General features: G+C 41.3%; 1 protein-coding gene across 2 annotated transcripts in view; it reads right to left on the bottom strand.

Annotated features, from left to right (window-relative positions):
• The window catches only part of dnmt3bb.1 (DNA (cytosine-5-)-methyltransferase 3 beta, duplicate b.1), a 43,231-nt gene extending 22,976 nt beyond the window's left edge, over positions 1-20,255 (bottom strand). Inside the window, exons 1-2 of one of the 2 annotated variants that reach the window (XM_072696399.1) lie at positions 19,969-20,255; positions 11,714-11,816 (exon numbers count right to left, since the gene is read on the bottom strand). In XM_072696399.1, coding sequence (XP_072552500.1) covers positions 11,714-11,773 — 60 coding nt within the window. In that variant the 5' untranslated portion in view covers positions 11,774-11,816; positions 19,969-20,255. Of the gene's footprint in view, positions 1-11,713; positions 11,817-19,642; positions 19,773-19,968 lie in introns of those variants that run through there. The other variant, XM_072696398.1, reaches the window with a different exon arrangement.
• Positions 20,256-21,254: the final 999 nt, after the last annotated feature.

Raw genomic sequence — 21,254 nt, forward strand, 5'->3', positions numbered from 1 at the left:
ATGGGAGTGAACCCTAATGTGTTTTTAAGGCGTTTCCACTCCTATATTTTTTTTCTCTGGTACAAATCAGTTAAAATAGTTTGTTGGAGCATTTGCCCCTTGGTTTGTTTGGTTTGTGCACTGGGAAAAATTCCCACACACCAAAATACGCCACAACAAACAATGTAAGAACGTTCTCTCCGCATATTGGTCAGAGATGGCACTTGTAACACCTGGCTATGAGAGTCCTTTACCTCAAAGTTGCGTTGTACATTTGATAGTTGGGCCATATTGACGTCAGCTCATGTTCCCACAGACAACACGCTCAAGAGTTTATTTGGGACTGGACCAAGACCACCTCCTCTCAAGAGCCTCGATATGATTGTTTTGAGTCGCATCCAAGTGTGATTACTGTATTCACACCTGCCCAAAACTGATTGCACCAAAAGTGAAGATAAACCAGGGTTGGAATTTAACTGGCTTGAAAAGTGTAGCACACCCAAAACCTTATTTACCCAAAAATGTACATTATTATTTATATAAAATTCCAAAAGGCAGTAAAATCAGTAAAATGTATTATTCTGCACTATTTAATTTATTACCTGTCTGTCTGAACATGAACTACTGTTAAGGCAAGTTGCAAATAAGTGATATTTTACCTAGCCAATAAAAACACATTCAGATTCCGTATGACTGTGAAGATAAAGTAAACAAAGTGACTTGTTGAAAGCCCGGCCCAAGGGCACGTACAGCATGTATACATACACACATGTAGGCACACATGAACTTTCTTATCTGTGTCAAATCTGGCAAAAAAACGTGATTTACCTAAACGCGGTGTTATAAAACATATACGACACGGGTGGCTCTGTTCCAAGCCTTTCGCTATCCGCTTCTATTCCCCTCCCTCACTCTCTCTCTATCTGAAACTAAAGCTGCCAAGACCACAAGCTTAATGAAGCTGCCAGCGCTGACTCTGTTACGACTTGAAGGCGAGGTCGTACGAACTTGTGTTAATGCGTGTGTGGATCAGGCTCTATTCTGCTTCCTGAGTTCACACTGTAGACACACATACTCGCTCATATACCCACATGGACACACAAACAGCTGTGGAGGTGTGAGGAAATTAAAGATTGTATCCTGTGCTTAAGGGCCAATAGACACTTTGTGTTCAGGCAGGACTTACACTGCTGTCAAAAGTCTGAGCACAAAGATTGTACTGGATAATGTGCCAATATATACAGTATAAGCCAACCAATAAGCCAAGGCCAACTGACATTAGGCCGCATTTTAAAAACTATTAGATCATTAGATCAGGTCCATTCAGGGCATATTTAGATGGTTCTGGTATTATAATGGATGGATCCTGTTCTAACAATTTGAACTTAACAACATAATCCCAGCATTCCCAGTATTTTGACTGCGCCTTTCCTCCAGAGATGAGCGTAAAATGTAAGTAAGATGATACATGGATGTTCGTCTATTTTCTGCAGTCTAGGTTTGATGGCCGAAATGTTACAGAGATCATGTGATGACATGGTTAATCTACTAGAAGCACAGCTTTCACTATACAACATTTTTGCTGCTGTTTTTGGTGAGTAACAAGGGAAAGACAACAAAGGAGTGACCAGATTGGAATTTAGATTGGAATTTAGCTAAGCATGTTACAGTTGAATAATGAGAGTGAACCTCAAACACTGTTGTCTCTTCATTAAAAAGAAAATCCTGCATCACTGATAACAGTGCTGTAAAAAGGACCATTTCTTAAACCTTAAGACTGTTATGCAATATTAACCCCCCCCCAGAACTGAAAACAAAGCTATGCTAGTGCTATGTAGCTTCTGTGTGAACTTTTATTTTAGCCCCAACCATAAACACATGGTTTACTATTTACTATTTATACATCAAAGAACAACTTAAAATCTAGGGCAGGGATATTGGGCAGCCAAGTGGCCAGTATGACAGGCTAACACGCAATGGGAAGATGAACCAGCAGGTGCATATAATGAAGGAAGTTGATATAGTGGTAATGAAGGTAATAGTTGCCTGATAGTAACTGTTTGAATCCCACTAGTGGTACTGCAGTATCCAGGGACCAGCCTAGGTCATTATGTTTACATCGCAAGGAGAACTCAATAACATGTATGAACCGGTGTGTTGACTTTATTTAACAGTGCTTTTATTTTAGGATATTAAAACTTCACAGCTTTTTATAAGGATGTAATTGCACTATTATGCTATTATATCATTATTATATTAGTAGAATAAAATGGTCTTAAAATGGTAATAATATTGTTTATTATAATCATTCCTAGGACAATATGTCATCCAATAAAAAAGGTTTCAAATCATGACAGGCCTAGACCGGTAACTGCACATCCCACCGGTGGTTCTGTACTTGCTAAAGGTTGAGGCCTAATAATCTCTTTTTGCACTAAACATGCAGTAGTGATATCCATGACACATTCAGAAAAGTGCAATGTGATGTAATTTATCTCAATGAACGATGATGAATGTTGCCATGTTGTCCACCATACAGTGATATTTCTGACAGTGCCATCTTGAAAATAATGCAAAACACCACGCATTGTATCTCCTTGTTCTGCTGTCAGCACTCTTCAGTAATCAAGCCTTTCAGCTGTTTACACCACCTGCAAAGTTCCTACATAGGCTCGGAACAAAGTTAAGAAAACGGTGAAATTATTATTTAGGCAAGTCCTGCCTAAATAAAACCAAGGAACGCACACTGAAATTGCATGAACATTAAGCTGATTGTTAATGAATATAATCATTAAAGAATCATTAAATAAAATCAAACCTTTTTTGAATGAGATGTGTATGGGTGACTGTACTGAATACGAGGATGTGTGTGTGTGTGTGTAACGAAACTAATTAAAATCAATAATGCAATACACATAAGTGGCTATAATTAGGCTGTTGCATGCATAATGCCTACAGGGCTGTACAATAAATTGTCTATTTTTTTTTTTTGGTTATCACGATAATGACAGAACAGATCCCTCGCAGCGAACAAGGCTTGGATAGGCTTGAACCTGTGCAGAGCAAGTAACTTGAACATTCAGCCAAACAGCTGGTTGCATAACACAAGCGCAGAACAAGACCTACTTTACCTTTAACAACTAGGCTGTAAAAATGCTTTAAAAAGCTGTTCGGGAATGCTGATGTTACACTTTTAGCGCCTCAGTCTTGGCAGCGCACAAGCGCTCCCCTGATGACCGAGATCTGTGGTTTGTTTTACCCTCATCAAGAACTTTGACATACTCAACCTTTTTCTGTTATTCTCTGCACAGTTACTACACTGCATACATGCTCTTCCTCTGCCGGTAATCGGTTTCTTTAGGGTTACTCGCTCTCCTCTTCAGAGAAATTTACAGTCCAAATTACCTGCTGTTTTTCACTGAACTCAGCGGTGGTCTGATCATTTTAGCCCTGTCTGGATAATCGCCTCTGTGTTTTCTCAGGCAGATGTCGCCGCACTTTGGAGGGGGGGAAATTGTCTTGGCTGCACTGTATTTAGTTTCAGAGCGTGCGTATCCATCAAAGCTCCTGTGCTGATATTAAATACTTTCCGAAATTGCTAAATTAGAAAAGGTGATGCTTCGGGGCACCACTGCAGGGTAGCTCAGTGGTTGGAGTGCTGTGCTTTATTTAACCACTGATCATGTAATCAGGAGAAACAGGCAAACATTCAGGGACTAGGAAATATTTTTTTGTAGTCTGGAGGTGTGAGTTTTATCACACAAGGAGACTCTGTGAGAAGAATTTCTATTACAGATGAAATTTTTGCTGTATTTACCTATTTTATTGAAAAGCTCTTATATGTTAATACAACTCTAACAGGACTCGTAAGTTTGCCCTTTGTTTACATTTAGCTTTGCTAACTCCTTAGGCCTACCTTAGCTTAGCCCTAACCTAGCCATAGCTTAGTTTATCATGAGCTTTATCGGTTGTTGTTTTCCTTTAGCTTCCTTTAGTTTTCCCTATAAACCTCCTTATAAATGAATCCAACCTGAAAAAGACTCCTGTAACAGTGCAGTGAACAAATATGTGCTTCCGGTTGTAATGTACAATAACTAACAAGCAGCATTTCAGTATTTGCTTTTGTACTTTGTGTGTTTTTGTTTATTTGTGTTAGTTAGGCCTCTATTCCACTGCAGGACTAAAGGGTTACTGAGGCCTGCCGCACCGTTCTGCGCCACTGCAGACCCATTAGGCCGATTACGTTTTTTGTTTTTTTTTCTCATTTGCTGTGTTAAATCAGGACCAGGAAGTGCACGGCATCTTGTAATACTTATGCGACATTTGGAGACCATGGAGAACTGTGAGTTTTCTGGATTGTATTTGCTAATCCTTTTTTTTGTGTGCAATGGACCACAGACTACACTCTGCAAAAGCCTAACAAGTGTTTCCACAGACCAAGACACGGTCTCCGCTATTTTCTGTACTAGAAATATAAAGACCCTTGTATCGTGCAGCAAATGTGAAGGCAGATGTGGAGCGGATCCCTACAGCAAGCGATCCAATCAATGGATCCCTACATAAGCACTCCCACCCAACGATTCTATGGCCATAAGTACGCTTAGCTAACCATGCTAAGAAAACCAGGCTTAGCCCGGTTTTTAAATCACTCCGTGCCAAACTGTGTGGAAAGGTCACTGGAACGGTTACCCTCCGTGCTCAGAACCGTTTGGCCCTGCAGTGAAAACGAGGCCTTAGATTACTTGATGCACTTGGTACTTTTTATCGTAAGGTATATTTTCCCATCGTGTCGACGCCATATGCAGCAGCTTGATCGGACACTGTATTACACGTCAGTCTAATGTGTATACAAGTCTCTTGAAAGAGGTTTAGAGGTCAAAGGACCTGTATGCTGAAACCGAGATAGCAAAAAGTTTGTCACTAGCTCGATCAGATGACATGCTGCTAGAGCCAGACAGGCAGATTAGGCAGAGGTTCTAATGTGGTCTTTGCTTTCCTCTGCTTTGATGAGCATCCTTTCATCACAGGGATTACACACCAGAGGACTGTCACTAAAAGACATGGGTCTGGTCACTACACTGCTTGTGTGTGTTTGTAGTAACAATGCAGGCTGCTGTCGTGTTTTTGGATTCTTCTGCTGGAATGCCAGAAATCTTTCACGCCACAGCTGTGCTGCAGAGGGCCGCAGAATCTGCCAACTTGCATAAATACACACACACAATTAGAGACTCATAGCGTGAGCATTCTCGTGTTTAACTGTGCCAGTGGAGACCGTTATTGTTCATCCAAGTAGGGAGCTATTAGAAACTCCTCCACACACTGGGCTGTCTGATCAGAATTGTGAAGTTTCTGCCTGTTCCACCAAATACATTCATTTTACTTCATTTAAACATGTCCATCCTTTCCATGTGAATAAACCATAGTAAAACAACCAGGCCTGGCGCTACGAGGGGGCACATGGGGGCAATGCCCGCATCACGTGAAACAGTTCAAAATGTTTCTGCCAATTTGTGGTTTAGTCAGTAGTATTTTATACATATGGTCAGACTTGTATAAGCTAGCTGAGGCCCCATCTGTGTGGGGTCAACTACACTAAAATTATTAGGCGGTATTTGAGACCCCTGGTCACGTCATGTAACTAGTAGAGGGATTAGATTCTAAGATTTTAGCCACTTGCATTTACACTCGGTAGTCAAATGCATCTCAGACAGAAACCTGATCGCTGTTTTGGATGGAATATGCAAGTTATGCTGGAGTATAAGCTTGCTTATTGCTGCATGGATGTGGCGAAATTCCTATTTTGACTTTTGACAGGGAAAAAGAAAGAAGTCTTCGCTCATTTACAATCAGAACAATTTACCTCTCAAATTCTTTCACTAGACACAAATTGAATTGCAAAAGTGCAATTACTAAAAAAATAGACTTTTAAGTGGAATTCCATTGACCTATGCTTTGTTTACAAATGTACCATTTCAAGGTAAAACAAACAATATCAATGCTGGTAAAAAAAATCCCATGCAAGCTAATGGTAAACTGTAGTTTGCTACAGAGATGCTACACAATGTTCTGTTTCCATTTTCAAATGCAGCTCTTCTGAGCGGGACTAGCTTTTCAAAGCTAGACAGGTATGAGTTACAACAAATTTGCCACCAGGCTGGTGATAACATGGCACAAAATGAAGAAACACTGGGCTGTTTTACAAACCAAATAATAATCATAAAATTAAATATCAAAACTGAAATAACACTCTAAATGACAAATAATTATTTTCTGTGCCCTAGGAATTTCACATTAAGCTGAAGGGGATTTGTAAAACGTTCTGTGAAGCTTGAAAAATAGGAAACAGTAAATTTAATATAGATTTAATATCAAAATCAGGACGGTTCGTTTTTTTCTTAGATTATGGAATACAGTATCTGAACGTTCAAATAGCAACTAATTCCTGTAAAATTGAAGATGGAAGTAATATTAAATATACTTTAATATACTTTATACTTTTATTTCCCACCGTTATTTAAAACATGCTAGAATTTCACAACCTGGCAAACTAGTGAAGCCAACCAATAGACTTTAAACACAAGCACTTAGGCCATGATGTTCCGGCACACATTCTGTGCTACAGAAACACACTCCAGACAGATGGACAGACAGCAAGAGAAAGCAACAGATGGAGAGTGTGTTGGGGAGTGTGTGTGAGAGGAAGAGAGAGAAGGAGAGAGATACAGTGGGTACAGTTGAATATTTCCCATTAGAGCAATTAAGAGGGAAAAAAAAAGAGACTGTAAAAAGAAAGCTCCTCCTTCTGCTACACAATCCCCCTCACCCCCACCCCCTTTGCTCTAGATGAGTGCTCTGCTATGGGGGCAATGCCCCCCTTTTTCAGAATGCACCCGTTAACCCTGTAACCACACACAAACACACACACACATTCACTGCAACCAGCCACACTCCCAAAATCTGAGGCCACTGGAGCCAGAACGGTGCACCACTCACACACACAGACACGCACACAAACAAGTCAGATGCATGACTGCTGTGCAGTGTGAGTCAGATAGATTAGGTTAACAAGGCTAAATATTGAGAGAAGAGACCAATAAAGTAGGGAGTTTTCTAGGAAAGCACTCTATGAATCAATCTGTGTTTCGTTTGATTAGTATTTATCTTCATTTCTTTTATGTAATGATGATGAAATTCAGTTACCAAATAAGCCAATGACAGCTTCATTTACAGGGGAGTACATTAAATCAACAGGGTTGAATGGAATGGCTATATATAAATAAATAAACAAATATATATATATATATATATATATATATATATATATATATATATACATGGTCACTGCAGCACAAAACCTTGTATCTCCATTTTTACTGTTTTTCACTTTTTGACGTAGTTTGAATCTGGCAGTTGTTTTTTTTCTTTGTGTCCACATTTCATGATGACCGATATAAATGCTCCAAATGACTTAAATGATGCGTTAACTCATTTTACAATGACTTTTATTCAAAAGTTAAGAAGGATTTTTGCTCCTCCTGTGAAGTTGCCATTTTGGAGATACAATGTTTTTGCTACAGCGGCTACTTATATATGAATATTTTTATTTCAAACTGTAGCATAAAAAAATCAAACGCCATCAGTGACAGGTCTGTCTGTTTTTGAGTTACACTGCACTGCTTCAAACCAGGGACTGAACGCTATTCACTACTGTTGCTCTGCAGATATGGCCTGTACTGGCCAATTCCATTTTAATGTGTTTTGAACAAAGTCAATAAAATGAATTGGCGTCTGGCCTGTTCACTTCAAGTAAAATCATTTGTGATTAATGTGAGCAATGCTTTTATTCAGTACACAGAGTGAAAGAACAGTATATGGGAAAACCATGAACTTCTTTTTTTACGAGTTTCTGTAACACTGGTAATCAGATTCACTTCATATACCAGCAAATTCCATCCAAAACAATCTGAACAAAGAGTTGTAAAAACTGCACAAGTCCAAACACTCAGTAAGTGAGAGTGCAGGAGCTGGAGCACTGAAGGTCGCTTGACCGGAACATGAAGTCTAGGAAGAAACTAACAGATAAGTAAACTATACAAAAACAATCCACCATGAGTGTGTGTCGGTCATGGCTAATGATTAAGGATGCACTTTCCAAAAGCGACCTGACTGCATGAGTTCTGTGGGAGGGGAAGAGGCGGAGGTGGGGTTATAGGGTTTAGGGGGTCCTCGCTTCCTTCGTTTGTTTTTCCTCTGGGACTGGAAGGGCCCCATGGACTCAAAAAAAAAAAAAAGAGAGAGAGAGAAAGAAAGAGAGCGAGAGAGCTACAAGGAATGAACTGGAGACCCAATGACACCTCCTTAGAGCTCCCAGCATTCCTTGCATGTCTGTGGCAGTGTCTTTCAACTACAAGAGCACCCCCTCTACAAAGATACACACGCACACACACACACACACAATAATATGGCAGAGCCAGAGGGACTCTGCAGAAGTAAACCACACAGGGGTCATTTGTACAGGACACAGAAGCCACAAACAAGAAGCAGCACAAGCTAGAAGAGGAAGGAAATCCTGTAGTTATCTGACCTCTTCTGCTGGGCAACAGTACTGATAACACACAGCTACTCTACTGTATATTCACACAGCGCATTAAAGTACACACTGGACTTTCAACTTCCTGCCTGTACGTACTAGTGTTACAGTAGTTTCTAAATAACTATCCAAACAGTAGCGTATGAAATTTGGGCACCCCGGTCAAAGTGACATTCAGGCTATTCAATTCAGCTAAATGACTATTTTACTTCCATCCTAAACAATAGTTGCAAAATAGCAACAAAGGCAAAGGGCCCGAAGCTATAGTTTGTGCACCCTGCATGGTAATACACCCCCCTGAAAAGAACAACCCTCCAACTGTTAAGTAAGAGTGGATCAATCATGTTTTGAGCTGCAGTGATGTAGGATAGAAAGTATTTAATTAAATACTGGAATACTCTGGCAGCAAACATCACACTGTCTGTAAGAAAGCTAAAGAAGAAACAAATGGCTTCTACAAGTAAATGATCTATAATGGAGACCTTAAGAGATGCAAGCTGACAGTTTTGCCATGGCCCTCATAGTCCTCTAACCTAAACCTCATTCAAAACCTGTGGATAGACCTTAACAGAGCTGTGCTGCAAGTAATCTCAAGAATCTCTCAGAACTAGAAGCCCTTTGCGAGGAAGAATGTGTGAATATCTATCAAACACGAACTGAAAGACTCTTAATTGGCTACAAAAGGTTTTTACAAACTGCGATACTTGTGATACAAAGGGGGTGTAACTAAGTACTGACCATTCAGGATGCCGAAACATTTGCTTTGAGCCCCTTTCCTTTTTTGTAATTTTGACTTCACATATTTTGGAAATCAGGTCATTTCATTTAATTTTATTTCATTTTATTTTATTTTATTTTATTTAATCGCTTAGATATTTACAGTACCATATATTGTGAGCAGAGGTGCCCAAACTTTTGCAAGCCAGTCTTATGCAACGGTTTAGGTACTCCGGTCAAATTACATGTGTTGTTAATTTTCTAAGGGAAAATACAAGTACAGATCCTCTACAAAGAACACATAGCATACTGTATAGCATGGTGCATATGGTGTGTGCCACCAGATATTTATATATATGAGCCTCAGGTTCAAGGGAAAAAGGGATAGAAATCTTAAATCTATTAAAATATCAATAACAATTTGCAGTTAAAATAACCCTTTTAAACTTCCCTTTTACAGTCATAGTTGCACATGTATGCAAGACACAGTTTTATTAATTAACTGCAATTGTGTCTATGACTCATAAGCAGTTACACTCTCAAGTTACTGTCAACTGAGTGTACATGTAGTGGTCATTCATCAATGTCAGCGCAAACTAAAGAGAATGTGACCCTTCAAAGGCACAGCGGGAAGACGCAGAACAGCATCTACATTCTGATGAAAAGGTAAGAACGAAGCCACAGAGGCCACCCGTCAACTTCTGTTGAAAGCCACAAGTGTGAAAGGCCCTGACGTATTAACGCCTCTTGTTCACAATAGCACAGAGCTGTACCATGCTGAGTAAGTCCAGGCTCGGGCTTAACGACAGCAGTCAGAATGAAGTCTGAAGTGGGGCAGCCTGAATGAATGTGGGCAGATAAACATCATTACAAATGAGAACTGCTACTGGTCAGAGAACGATAAGAGGAAGAGGCCTATTTTGTGAGATGGGGACTTGAGGCATGCTTAGAGATAAGGACTCGAGGCATGCTTAGAGATGGGGACTCGAGTCAAGCTCAGAGATGGGGACTTGATTCATGCCCAGAGATGGGGACTTGATTCATGCTCAGAGATGGGGACTTGATTCATGCTCAGCGATAGGGACTCGAGGCATGCTCAGAGATGGGGACTTGAGTCAAGCTCAGGGATGAGGACTCGAGGCATGCTCAAAGATAGGAACTTGAGCATGACTTGAGTCCCCATCTCTATACATTACTAAAGACAGGGACTCAAGTTATGCTCAGAAACAGGGACTGAAAGCACCTTCAGCAACTCAGCGACTGTGTTTCACACAGTAAACATGATGTAGTCATACAGTTTGAGAGGGTAGACATGTGTACTGTCTGCGTACAATCAACTGACTGATATGAGTTCAGCATTTCAATTAGCTACCAACAGCTGAGCAGGGCGTGTTCAGCATGAGCTGGTGGTTTACAGAAAGTGGAGGAGCCTTACACATGTCAGGAGGTTCAGTGTGAAAATCAAAGAGAGGTCAATGACGAGCCCTGTTCTGCAAGACCATCTGAACTGCAGACTAAATCTCCCACACACACACACACAGTACGTCCACTCATTTTCTCTTGGACCGAGAAAGCGGAAGCCAAAACACACATACACACTCTCTGTTTATCTATTGGTCTTTCCTAGCAGCTGGGCTATGAGCTGCCAAGCTTCACTGGGCCAGGTGCTACGCTCTCGCTCCACAAGCTGGCGAGAATGAGATGGCAAAAAGGGAGGCTAGGCTTCTTTCCTTTACTAGTCTCTGCAAATGACATATCAGTATTGGCTGGTGTCAGGATCTGGCTGATTTAAGCAAAAAATAAGGATATGAAGGAAAATTAATAAGAGGGAAAAAATGTATTTGATTGAATCGTGTAACAAATCTAGCCTAAAATAGCACACACTCACACTGTGTGACATCAGTGTGTTTAAGTAGTGTGACCATGCCTTCTCTGATCTATAACATAGAGTATATTGAGTTGAGTAAGAGTTTTGATATTGTTTTCAATTTACAGAATCGATATGTATCAATATCAATACATCATAACTTTCAACTACACTAGTACACTGGGGTGAGTGCAAGCGTGTCAGAGAACACTGTTCTGAGCTGATACCACAAACCTGATTACCCACCTCCTCCTACGGTATGGTGGAACACCCACATTTATTGGGAGGTATCTCTATCTGCCTCTCTGTCTCTCTCCCTGTCCCTATCTGGTGTTTGTATGAAGAATTCCACTGCACCATTACCCTTTCACTGAACCCTACATTCTCAGGGCTGCAGAGACATGCAAGTGAAACTGGAATCCGCTGCATCCATCTGCAAAGGTGTTTGAGAGTGTGTGTGTGTTGGTGTGTGAAATTGACTGTAACATGAAGATGCTAAGGAGTGCGTAAAAAGGCTGATGCGTGGGCTAACGTTCTGCACCCTTGTGACGTTCTCTTACCGTGGCTGTCATCTTGTCGCTTTCCGCCATGATAGCGGACGAGTACTTGTTGGATGGCATTGCACTTTCAGCTGGATTCTCTTCTCTTTTCTTCTTTTCTAGCCTGTTAGAAAGAAGCATGCATTAATAATAATAATAATAATAATAATAACAGAATATTTTAAGTTAACCAAAGTAAACAATGAGAGCTAAAAGACTTACTAGTAACACATACACCACTTGTATAATTTGATGATATGATATAATTATGATCAAAGACAAAACATCTATTAGCGGTTCATTCATAAATGATTAATTATGGACTAATGAAGTGTGTAGAGTAACTCATCATTGATCTATTAACCCTCTTGAGGGCATTTACTCAGTTACTCAGCATATTACATTTGCCTTTAGAGAATTCCCTCTCTCTACAATGTGACCCCATGTGACTTAGAACACTGTGTGAACAGATACTCTGACTCTAAACCTAAAAAAATAAAATTTATACTTATATAATAAATATATATTTCTTTACTTATGTAGAAACATTACATTGGTGCTCGATATGGGTTTACTGAAATCTTAGCTTCACAAAAGCAGTGGAATGTATGAATAACATAATCAACATATATATCAACGACAAGAGGCAGAAGATAAGTTCCCTAGTGTCCATTAGACAGTTTCACACAAATCATTAACAGACGCTCTAATCCAGCAATTATAGATGACAGGCAGTTTATAGACACACAAATCCACCAGTTAGACACGACGAGAGGCAGAGACAAATATCTCGACACGTCTACATTGCCTCAAAACTTTGATTTGAGTCACACACAATCTCAGAATCACACAGTCTCACTCTACAGATTCAGGAAATGTTTAGACTGTATTTCTGCACTGTATTATTGCAAAGATATTCATAGAAACATCGGGAAACATCACAACAATTGCCACAACAACAGCACAACAAACAATTTGGCAGCAAACAATTTGGCACACAGACTTACTTGATTTACTCGACATTACTTCTTTACATTTTCCAAATGATTTACATGTTAGAAATAGTTTTTAATGTAAAGCAAACTCCGCCTTCTCCTGTATCCTCCTATAGCTAGGTTGGGCGGGTCCCAGGTAGGACTGTCCTATATAGACTCCTTCTTATTAGCCTACTGGTCAAACAGAATAGTCTAACCAGTTGCATTACGCCTCTAGCTTTTTAATTTCTTCACAGAAATAAATAATAACTATTAAAAGAGTTCCATGACCTACTTCCCTTCGCATTTTAAGTGCACAGAGAACTGTGGGTAACTGAGAGCTGTTACGGATTCATCAGTTGCATCATCCAGATCTATGAGAACATGGGCTGCATTTCTAGGCTGTATATGATGGGGCCTTCACTTTGGAACAGCAGCCAAGAAATGCATCTGTGTTTAGTTTGTTACTCATTATTTCCCAGGAGGTTTCTAGTCTTTTTATTTTTGGTATAGGTAGCTCTTATCTCTCAGTTTGCCACTGTCTGTCTTGGTTTCCCTGCAAAGAAGTTGTAGATAACTTAACATAGGACTTACTGATAAAGCACAACCAAGAACAACCAAGAGTTATTTTATAGGCCTAATGCTTTTGCTTTACTGTATTACCAGCTAATATTACTTAAATTCCTCCTTTTTAGCCATCTTTTGTAAATGCTAACAATATATTCCCTAATAGTGGATTCATTTGTATTGAATAATAAATACAGTAATAGCACACATGTGTGTATACATGTCTTAAGACATGTCATGAATAAAAAGTGTAGATAGTTACCATATAAATGAATACTGATTAAAAGCCTGGTTAGTACATGACATGTTCATTTTGAGTTGTAAAGTGTTTTAGTGAACATATTAATTAATAAATAATAACTACAGAACTATTCATTAATTCATTAACAGACGCCTGTGCTGACCAACATCGCTTTAAACTGATGAGAGACAGAGAGCGCCATCTACCCACACAAAGAGAACGCGGCCAATTGTGCTCTCTCGGACTCCGGCCACTGATGACAAAGCGGCATGGCTCGGGATTCAAACTTGCGACCCCCGAGCCATAGTGGCAGTGTATTAGACCACTAGGAGGCCCTATAGTACATTTCTGTGGAGCTGTGGATAAAAAGTCCCAAACAATGCATATTTGACATAGACTATTCGTCTTGTTTGTATGGAAAGGCTGAGTCGTACCCCAGTGTTACGGCTAACCCTGTCGTGTGGAGGCCGTACTTTAGCCTAGCTAGCGCTCCTCTTTTAGCTCTCTCTTTTATTTTTTTTTGTGAATCTGGAATTTCTGAAATTTCTGCTCCGCAGTTAGAAAGCCTTGGACTTAAATTGGACTTTCTGCTTAAACTCCATTTTTAATTCAGAACATGCCTAGATCATCATAGTGCATCATTGGTTAACAGGCCTCTGAAGAACACAAAGTCTATCAAAAATGACTAAAATGACAAAAATCACACAAACAAGGGAAAAGCATATAATTAAATCTGTAACCTGCTCTTTTACGCATACAGCTACAGCAAGGTCACCAGTGAGTGTAGGAGCAGCACCTGTGCCATAACTCAGCAACTCCCTCAGATTCACAGGCATGTGGAGGTCACCAAACCTACTGACCTGAGAAGACGTGTTTCTTCTCCAGGAATGTTAATGGTAATGATTTGCCTAGACGAGTTTGTCTCTAGATCAACCCATGTGTGACCTCTACCTGGAGACCATGTTATTTCAACTAAGTAAACACTGCACATAAAGACGCCTATTTAAAATGTACATTATTCATGTCTTCTGTTGGCAGACGGGCCATGCCTGGGCCATCAACTGGCTCCAGACATGAATAACAATCGACAAAGTGAATGACTGAAGTCTCTAGGTAAGCTAGGGTGGAGCTGCTTTGCCGACGCGTAACAACCAGAATAACAATTGCGTGCTTTGTCAATGCAAAAGATCCACCTAATGATATGGAGAGACGGCAAATGATGGCTGAGATGAGATAAGGAAGAGTAAGTGAGAAATGTATCAATTACTACATTACAGTTAATGAATTTTTAACCGATTTCTAATTCCTGCCATTTACATTTTAAAGTTAATAGTATTGGAATACCCCAAAAGCAATACTTCCAGTTAACCGGCAGAACAACAGTTTGGGGTTTCACAGATTTATACTGTACTGTCATTGAAGCTGTCTTTTCACTTGTGCAATATCAGTTATGTGCATCTCAACATTCTGGAAATATGCTGCACATTCTTCTTAAAACTTAATGTTGAACTAAAACTAAAACCAAAAAATTATACAAAATCAGATGCAATTTATTTTCAATTCAAACTACTAATATCTGATTAATGAAGTTACACATACATTGTATGATTTTGTTCAGTATTGTATCATTATGTTTTGTATGTTAGCTTGTAGCTAGTGTGTTAGGTCACACGGCTTTTGTTGTAAATACTGTAAATTTAAATGTTGAATTTTATAATAAACTTAAATTGAAAGCACACCTTATCTCTGCTGTATCAGAAAACTATATAATGTATCATACTGCTGCTTTCAAGTGTATGGGAATACAATAAAATAATATATTAGCTTCATGACACTGTAAAGCACAGCTTCCAAGTATTGTACTTGTGTAATGCTGAATGCTCCAATAAAATAAAAATTAAACCATAATAACAGAATGAACCTTATAGGAGATTCTGCCAACTCAAGGGGAACACGACTGTCCACTCGAGCAGACAAGGTGCTGAAAGTTTTGAGAAGTGGAAGCTGGTGCGTTACTGGGGCTTGTCAAGATGAAGAGGTGCCAGAGTTACAGAACAGCACTAAAAGGAGCAGCGTTTCTCTTTGTATGGCTGCTTGGCGGGCTGGGCCTGGGTCCTGGTGGGCCGACAGCACGCATGATTGGCGCCTGTGTGAGATTTCAGAGCTTCTCGCTCCTTTGCCTCTGATATACTCTAAATAATAAATGGCTGTAGTTAAACAGAATCATTTAATTAAGCCTCACTTTTTCATTCAGCCCAACAGAGTAGCAGCATATTTAGACCACAACATTAAACCCTCAGAGCCTGTATGTAAGCCCACACACCAGCTCTTTACTTTTATAACTACATGGTTGCCATAATTACCAGTTTTATGGGCCATAAATTAGAACCCTGTGGGACTCCACAAGATATGCTATATCAAATGGTTGCCAAATAATTCACAATAGTTTCTGCATTAGGATACACTAGGGCTCAACTGGTTAAACTACAACTGCAAATAGTGTCAACCCTGATATAAGAATTCTTTACACAGTTGCATTAACACACGTGCACTGCAGGGCCCGCACACACCCACCCACACACTCAGCCCACAGTGAGAGAGCATCTGTGAAGGTGAATGAGTGAATGAGAGTGAATGAGAGTGAATGTGAGAACACAAAGAGAGGCCACATCAAAGGTGAAAGCCTGAGTGACAGAGATTAGAGACTCAACCTAATGGGAGGGGGGGGTTTGTAAATGCCGTGTGTGTGTGTGTGTGTGTGTGTGTGTGTGTGTGTGTGTGTGTGCACACGGGCAGGCATGTGTAGGTGCATAATGTGTGTGGGAGTAAGACAAAAGGTATGAAAGAGAGGCCGACATTTAGAACACAGAGGCTTCTGGAACCACCAGAACTACCTTAAGAAACACTGAAATGTGCATTCGAAGAAGTTCAAGATTCATCTCCCATAACTGGGAGTCCTGCTCGTAAAAAAAGAAACCAGCTTGTTATTTTACACTCCACAATAACAGATCACATCTTAAACTTATTTAAACATAAATCTCTAAAGCAGTTCGTTTGAGGAGAAGACAATGTTAGGGTGCCAAAGTGCAGTAGGAATAGGCCCCAGTTTGTCTTATGTTCTTATGTCTTAAATACCAGCCTAATAGAGCATACATGCCCTCATGCCACAAACACAGCTACGACCCATCAAGACATGGACCCCACAAGACCACTGAATGCGTGAGCCAAGACGTAAGCAGTGACTGCAGCTGTAAGTTACAAGGTAAGGTAAAGGTGCACGTATTTGTCACTGTACAGTGTACAGCAAAATGTGTCCTCCGCATTTAACCCATCTGGTAGTGAACACACACTCACACACACACATGTGTGTTAGGGGCAGTGAGTACACACCCACCCACCCAGAGCGGTGGGCAGCCAACTCCAGCGCCCGGGGAGCAGAGAGGGTAAAGGGCCTTGCTCAAGGGCCCAACAGTGGCAGCTTGCTGAGCCCAGGAATCGAACCCACAACCCTGTTATCGATATCCCGGCGCTCTAACCGCTGAGCCAAGCCAAGCTGGGGCCTCCAAGAATCACATCAATGAGCCTTGGGTGGCCATGACCCTGTCGCTGGTTCACTGTTTGTCCTTGCTTGGAACTTTTTTTGGTAGGTGCCGACCACTGACTGTTCACTAGCTGCCTAGTATGTCAATCCCACCCCCGTCAGTGGTTTCTTTGTTATGGCTGATTGTGTGCATTTTTGTTATTGTGATACATTAGGTCACAATGTGCATTTCGGAGCATGTCGTCAGAGAAAAATGGGATGATTCTAAAATGTGTGCTTTAACCTCTTAACACTCCAAGGCTGATTACACATGAAGGTGTATTATTCAGTAATTACAGGGACTTCTGTAGAAACTGCTGGGGCTATTCTTTGGAAACAGAACCGGCGGTTCATGGGCTTTTTAAGGGGATAAGGAAAAGCCCTTAAGGGATGTGCTCTTTGCACCTAGCCCAGGGTTACCACTGAGAGGATGGAAAATTCACAGTCCTTTGGATATACACAGTTCCCAATACACTGTAACACCAAAAAAAACAAAAACAAAAAAAAACTATATGATATTATTTAAAATATTGCAGTTGTCAAGTTGGTATGATGAATGGACCAATAGAAATGCTCCAAATTAATTTTTTACATTGACTTCCACTGTAGGCCAAGTAGGTTACTTTCTACTCCAGTACAGTTGCCAGTTTGGAGATGCAGGGTTCTTGTGTGACAGCAAAATATGCAATAATCTATTATGTGTATCATTATAATATTATGATATATATGTGACTGCATGTATATAAGTCAGATTGTATATCTGTAGATCTACTACTGCCTAAAACAGCCAAAATATTAGTTTTGTTTATTAAATGAGAATTTTATCAGTTCATCAGAATTCCTGATTCATTCGGCTGCTGAGACGGAAAGTCACTCGGAGCAGTTATGTGTAAAACATGGGTGTATTGTAGGGACACTTGCCGACTGATTTCTTTACAATGTCGGTGATGGCAACCAGTGATCGCAACGTCTACAACACAAATATAGCCATTTTGTTTACTTGATTTACTATCCAACACCTACACATGCCCTCCATGCTTCTAATGTGTAGTGTGGATAATGTTCACAATGTATTCTTCAGTATATTGCAATACAACTCCCTGCCATCTGTGTGTATTCTGAGAACCTAAAGCTGATGATCTCAAAAGTCTCATAAAACAAATTCTTGGGCATCAGGCAGCATAACAGCTGTCTTATCTCCACCACTGTGAACTGCTCTGAGTGAACAAGTAGGCTTGTGTTTCTCTAAGACAGAGGTTTTCACCCCAGACCACTCTACATGACTATTTTAAGGACAGACGGAATTCCCCTATTAACGGTAAAGGCTGGAGTCAGTGAGCTGTGTGTGAGTCACTACATCGGTTGCCATAATTACCAGTTTTATGGGCCATAAACTAGAACCCTGTGGGACAAGATATGCTATATCAAATGGTTGTCAAATAATTCACAATAGTTTCTGCATTAGGATACACTAGGGCTCAACTGGTTAAACTACAACTGCAAATAATGTCAACCCTGAACACACTAAACACACGCAATTAACACACTGATCATTTGTGCACACATGCATCTATGTTGTGTGTGTGTGCGCGCGCGCGCGATCTCGCTACAGCGCGCGCAAAACCCCGCATTGGTCAGCTGCGTTCCTACGCGAGGCTGCGCAGAGATTCAGGAGCATCGAACCGATTCTTCAGCCCTGCCAGATGTAAAGAATCGAGCGTTCGAGTCAGTGATTCACAGGTTCATTTCAACTTCATCTTCTTCGAATACGATTCGGATCAGCGAGCGACAGGGTGAAAGAGTGAGACTCGGAGTGCACAAAGCACAAACATAAAGCAAAGAGCAAAGATATGTGCGCAGTGTGGAACGAGTTAAGTTTGACTGATTTGTTCTGAAGAATCGGTTCAGATAAGCGATTTGTTCAGCACTCGTTATACCGCGAGTAGCGCGCGAGCAGCCCAGCAGATAACACTGTTTCACAGATTTAACGTCCAACTTTCTTCAGCTCGGGTTTCATTTGTTAACTTTGGGTGAAAAGTGAAATTATTTGTCGATTAATTTGCTTATCTAAACAAACAAACAGATAAATACTGAATAAATAAAGCGAGGACGATTTCTGCAGTGATAAATGAATTAGCCTACCTTCTGCCTTGCTGTAACTCCACGTCACTGCGAGCTCCTGCCCTGAACCGCAGCGTAAACACTCATACCTGCTCACCGCGTCTCGGACTCTAAGTTCAACAGGGTGATAACGGCAGGCTACAGCACGCGAGTGTCCATTAGAAAAACACCTCTGACACGCGCTCGCGTCGTAACAGGGAGTTACGTGCTCGCGCTCAAAAATCGAAGAAGTCGTCGTCCAAAGTTACAGAGCTCACTCACACATTGCCCTCGCGAGCACCAGCACCCCAACATGCTCGTGTGTGGGGAGGTCTGGGGGTCCGCACATGGAGTCGCAGTGCCACTGTATAACACTCTCAGACTCCTGCGTGTAACAACGGAGCTAAAGCTTCAAGCTGAGGGTGGCACAGCTGGCCTGCACTTTGGTTGCACTTTGCACGCGCGCGCGACCAAGAAACAGAACTTACCTGAAGTGAAAGTTGGAAAAAGTCGCTCGCTCCTTTCCTCGCGCGTCTCTTACATAATCGCTCTCGAGGCTGTCGCGTGCACCACGCACCGTTAGTAACGAACAGGTCCTTGTGGGCTGTGCGTGCTCCGACTTCAGCCTTTTTGCACGAGGAAAGAACGAGCGAGCGAGCGAGCGAGCAAGCGGGACTCCGGCCAGGTATTAGAGCTCGTGCTTATCGAAAACGCGCGGTCTCGATGCCCTCAAGCTCGCGCCGGTAGCGCGCGCGCCGTGCAGCTGCAGCGGTAGAGCAGTGGAGGAGAAGGAGAAGTTGGGAGAGAAACTTACCTGTTTGTATGGAGAGTTTAGCTTAAAGGAACCGTGCCGGGCTCGGTAGTAGTTTTTCGGCTAGTCCGAAGGTGGCCAAAGGTGTCACACACCGCTCCGCTCTCCGCCGCGCACCTAAAGCCCCGGGGGGAGATCTGGAAATGGGCTTGTCGCTGTCGCGCTCCGGCGCCTCTGTAGTCGGGCGTGACTTTTCCCGGGTCTCGAATCGCGCCCTCTATGAACGAACACTACATTTACCTTCTCACGTTTAACCCCTTCTGCGTGCTGGCTGCTGCTCTCGCCTCTCTAGGAAACACCTGGGAGGAGGAGCTGTCTGTGCTCGGCACAGCCAACCCGAGAGCCACAGTAACCACAGCCGGTCTGTGTTTTAATGGCCTGTAAATGATGAGCAGTTACAGCTCTTACACACTGCAAACATGGTGCCTTCCCTTAGGGTGGGAAACAGACTGACTCGCTTTGTATACGTCAATAAAATTCATCAATAAAAAAAATAATTTACCTCAGGAAAACTGCTCATTCATCAAATCTGAGTAAAACTAGTCTTATAAAATAGTTTTATAAAATATCAGATAAGCAAGATTCCTCACTACCGCAGAAGCAGTCCGTCATCTAAGACAGTACTGATGTCTGGCTCGCGCCTCTTCAGTTCACGTCTGAAGATGCCGTTAGCACCCATGCTATCGTTGCTAACAGACACTGGACTCGTTCATCCCTCTAAATACGTACCGAAATCCTACATTATTTGCTTATAAAATATATCAAAAAGCAACGAAAACAAGCAAACAGTGATTTAATAAAACTTATCAGCTACATTTTAAACTATAGTCTCATCTGCGTGTCTCGCTTTGTAGTAATGCTAGCTACACCTTCCTGTGCTGAGGTCAAATTTAGGCTGCTCAAAATGGCTGTCCCACCTTTCAGCTACACGCTAAGCAATAAAGGCTATTACTGTACTGAAAAGGGGTTATTTGACTCAGTTTTTGGTGCTATGTACAACTATTGTTTTTAAGATTCTGTAAAGAACCAAATACAAAGGTTTTCCGTCAGTCCGAAGACCCCCTTAAAGCCTGCAAGAATCCGTATTTCAGAATTCACCTTCACACATGCAGTGTTTGGCCTCATGAACAGTGATAAATGTGCATTCGTTGACTCGGGGAAGTGAAAGAAGCATGTCGACTATCGTGGTAGAGGAATATTACAGGATATATACATAAAAATGACTTCACGCACCAAAGCTACATAAAGCAGTAGCTGGCATTCAGGGCCCTGAGTGTCAGTGACCCAGA

This window comes from Salminus brasiliensis, chromosome 14 (assembly GCF_030463535.1).
Source record: "Salminus brasiliensis chromosome 14, fSalBra1.hap2, whole genome shotgun sequence".
NCBI classification, from domain to species: Eukaryota; Metazoa; Chordata; class Actinopteri; order Characiformes; family Bryconidae; genus Salminus; species Salminus brasiliensis.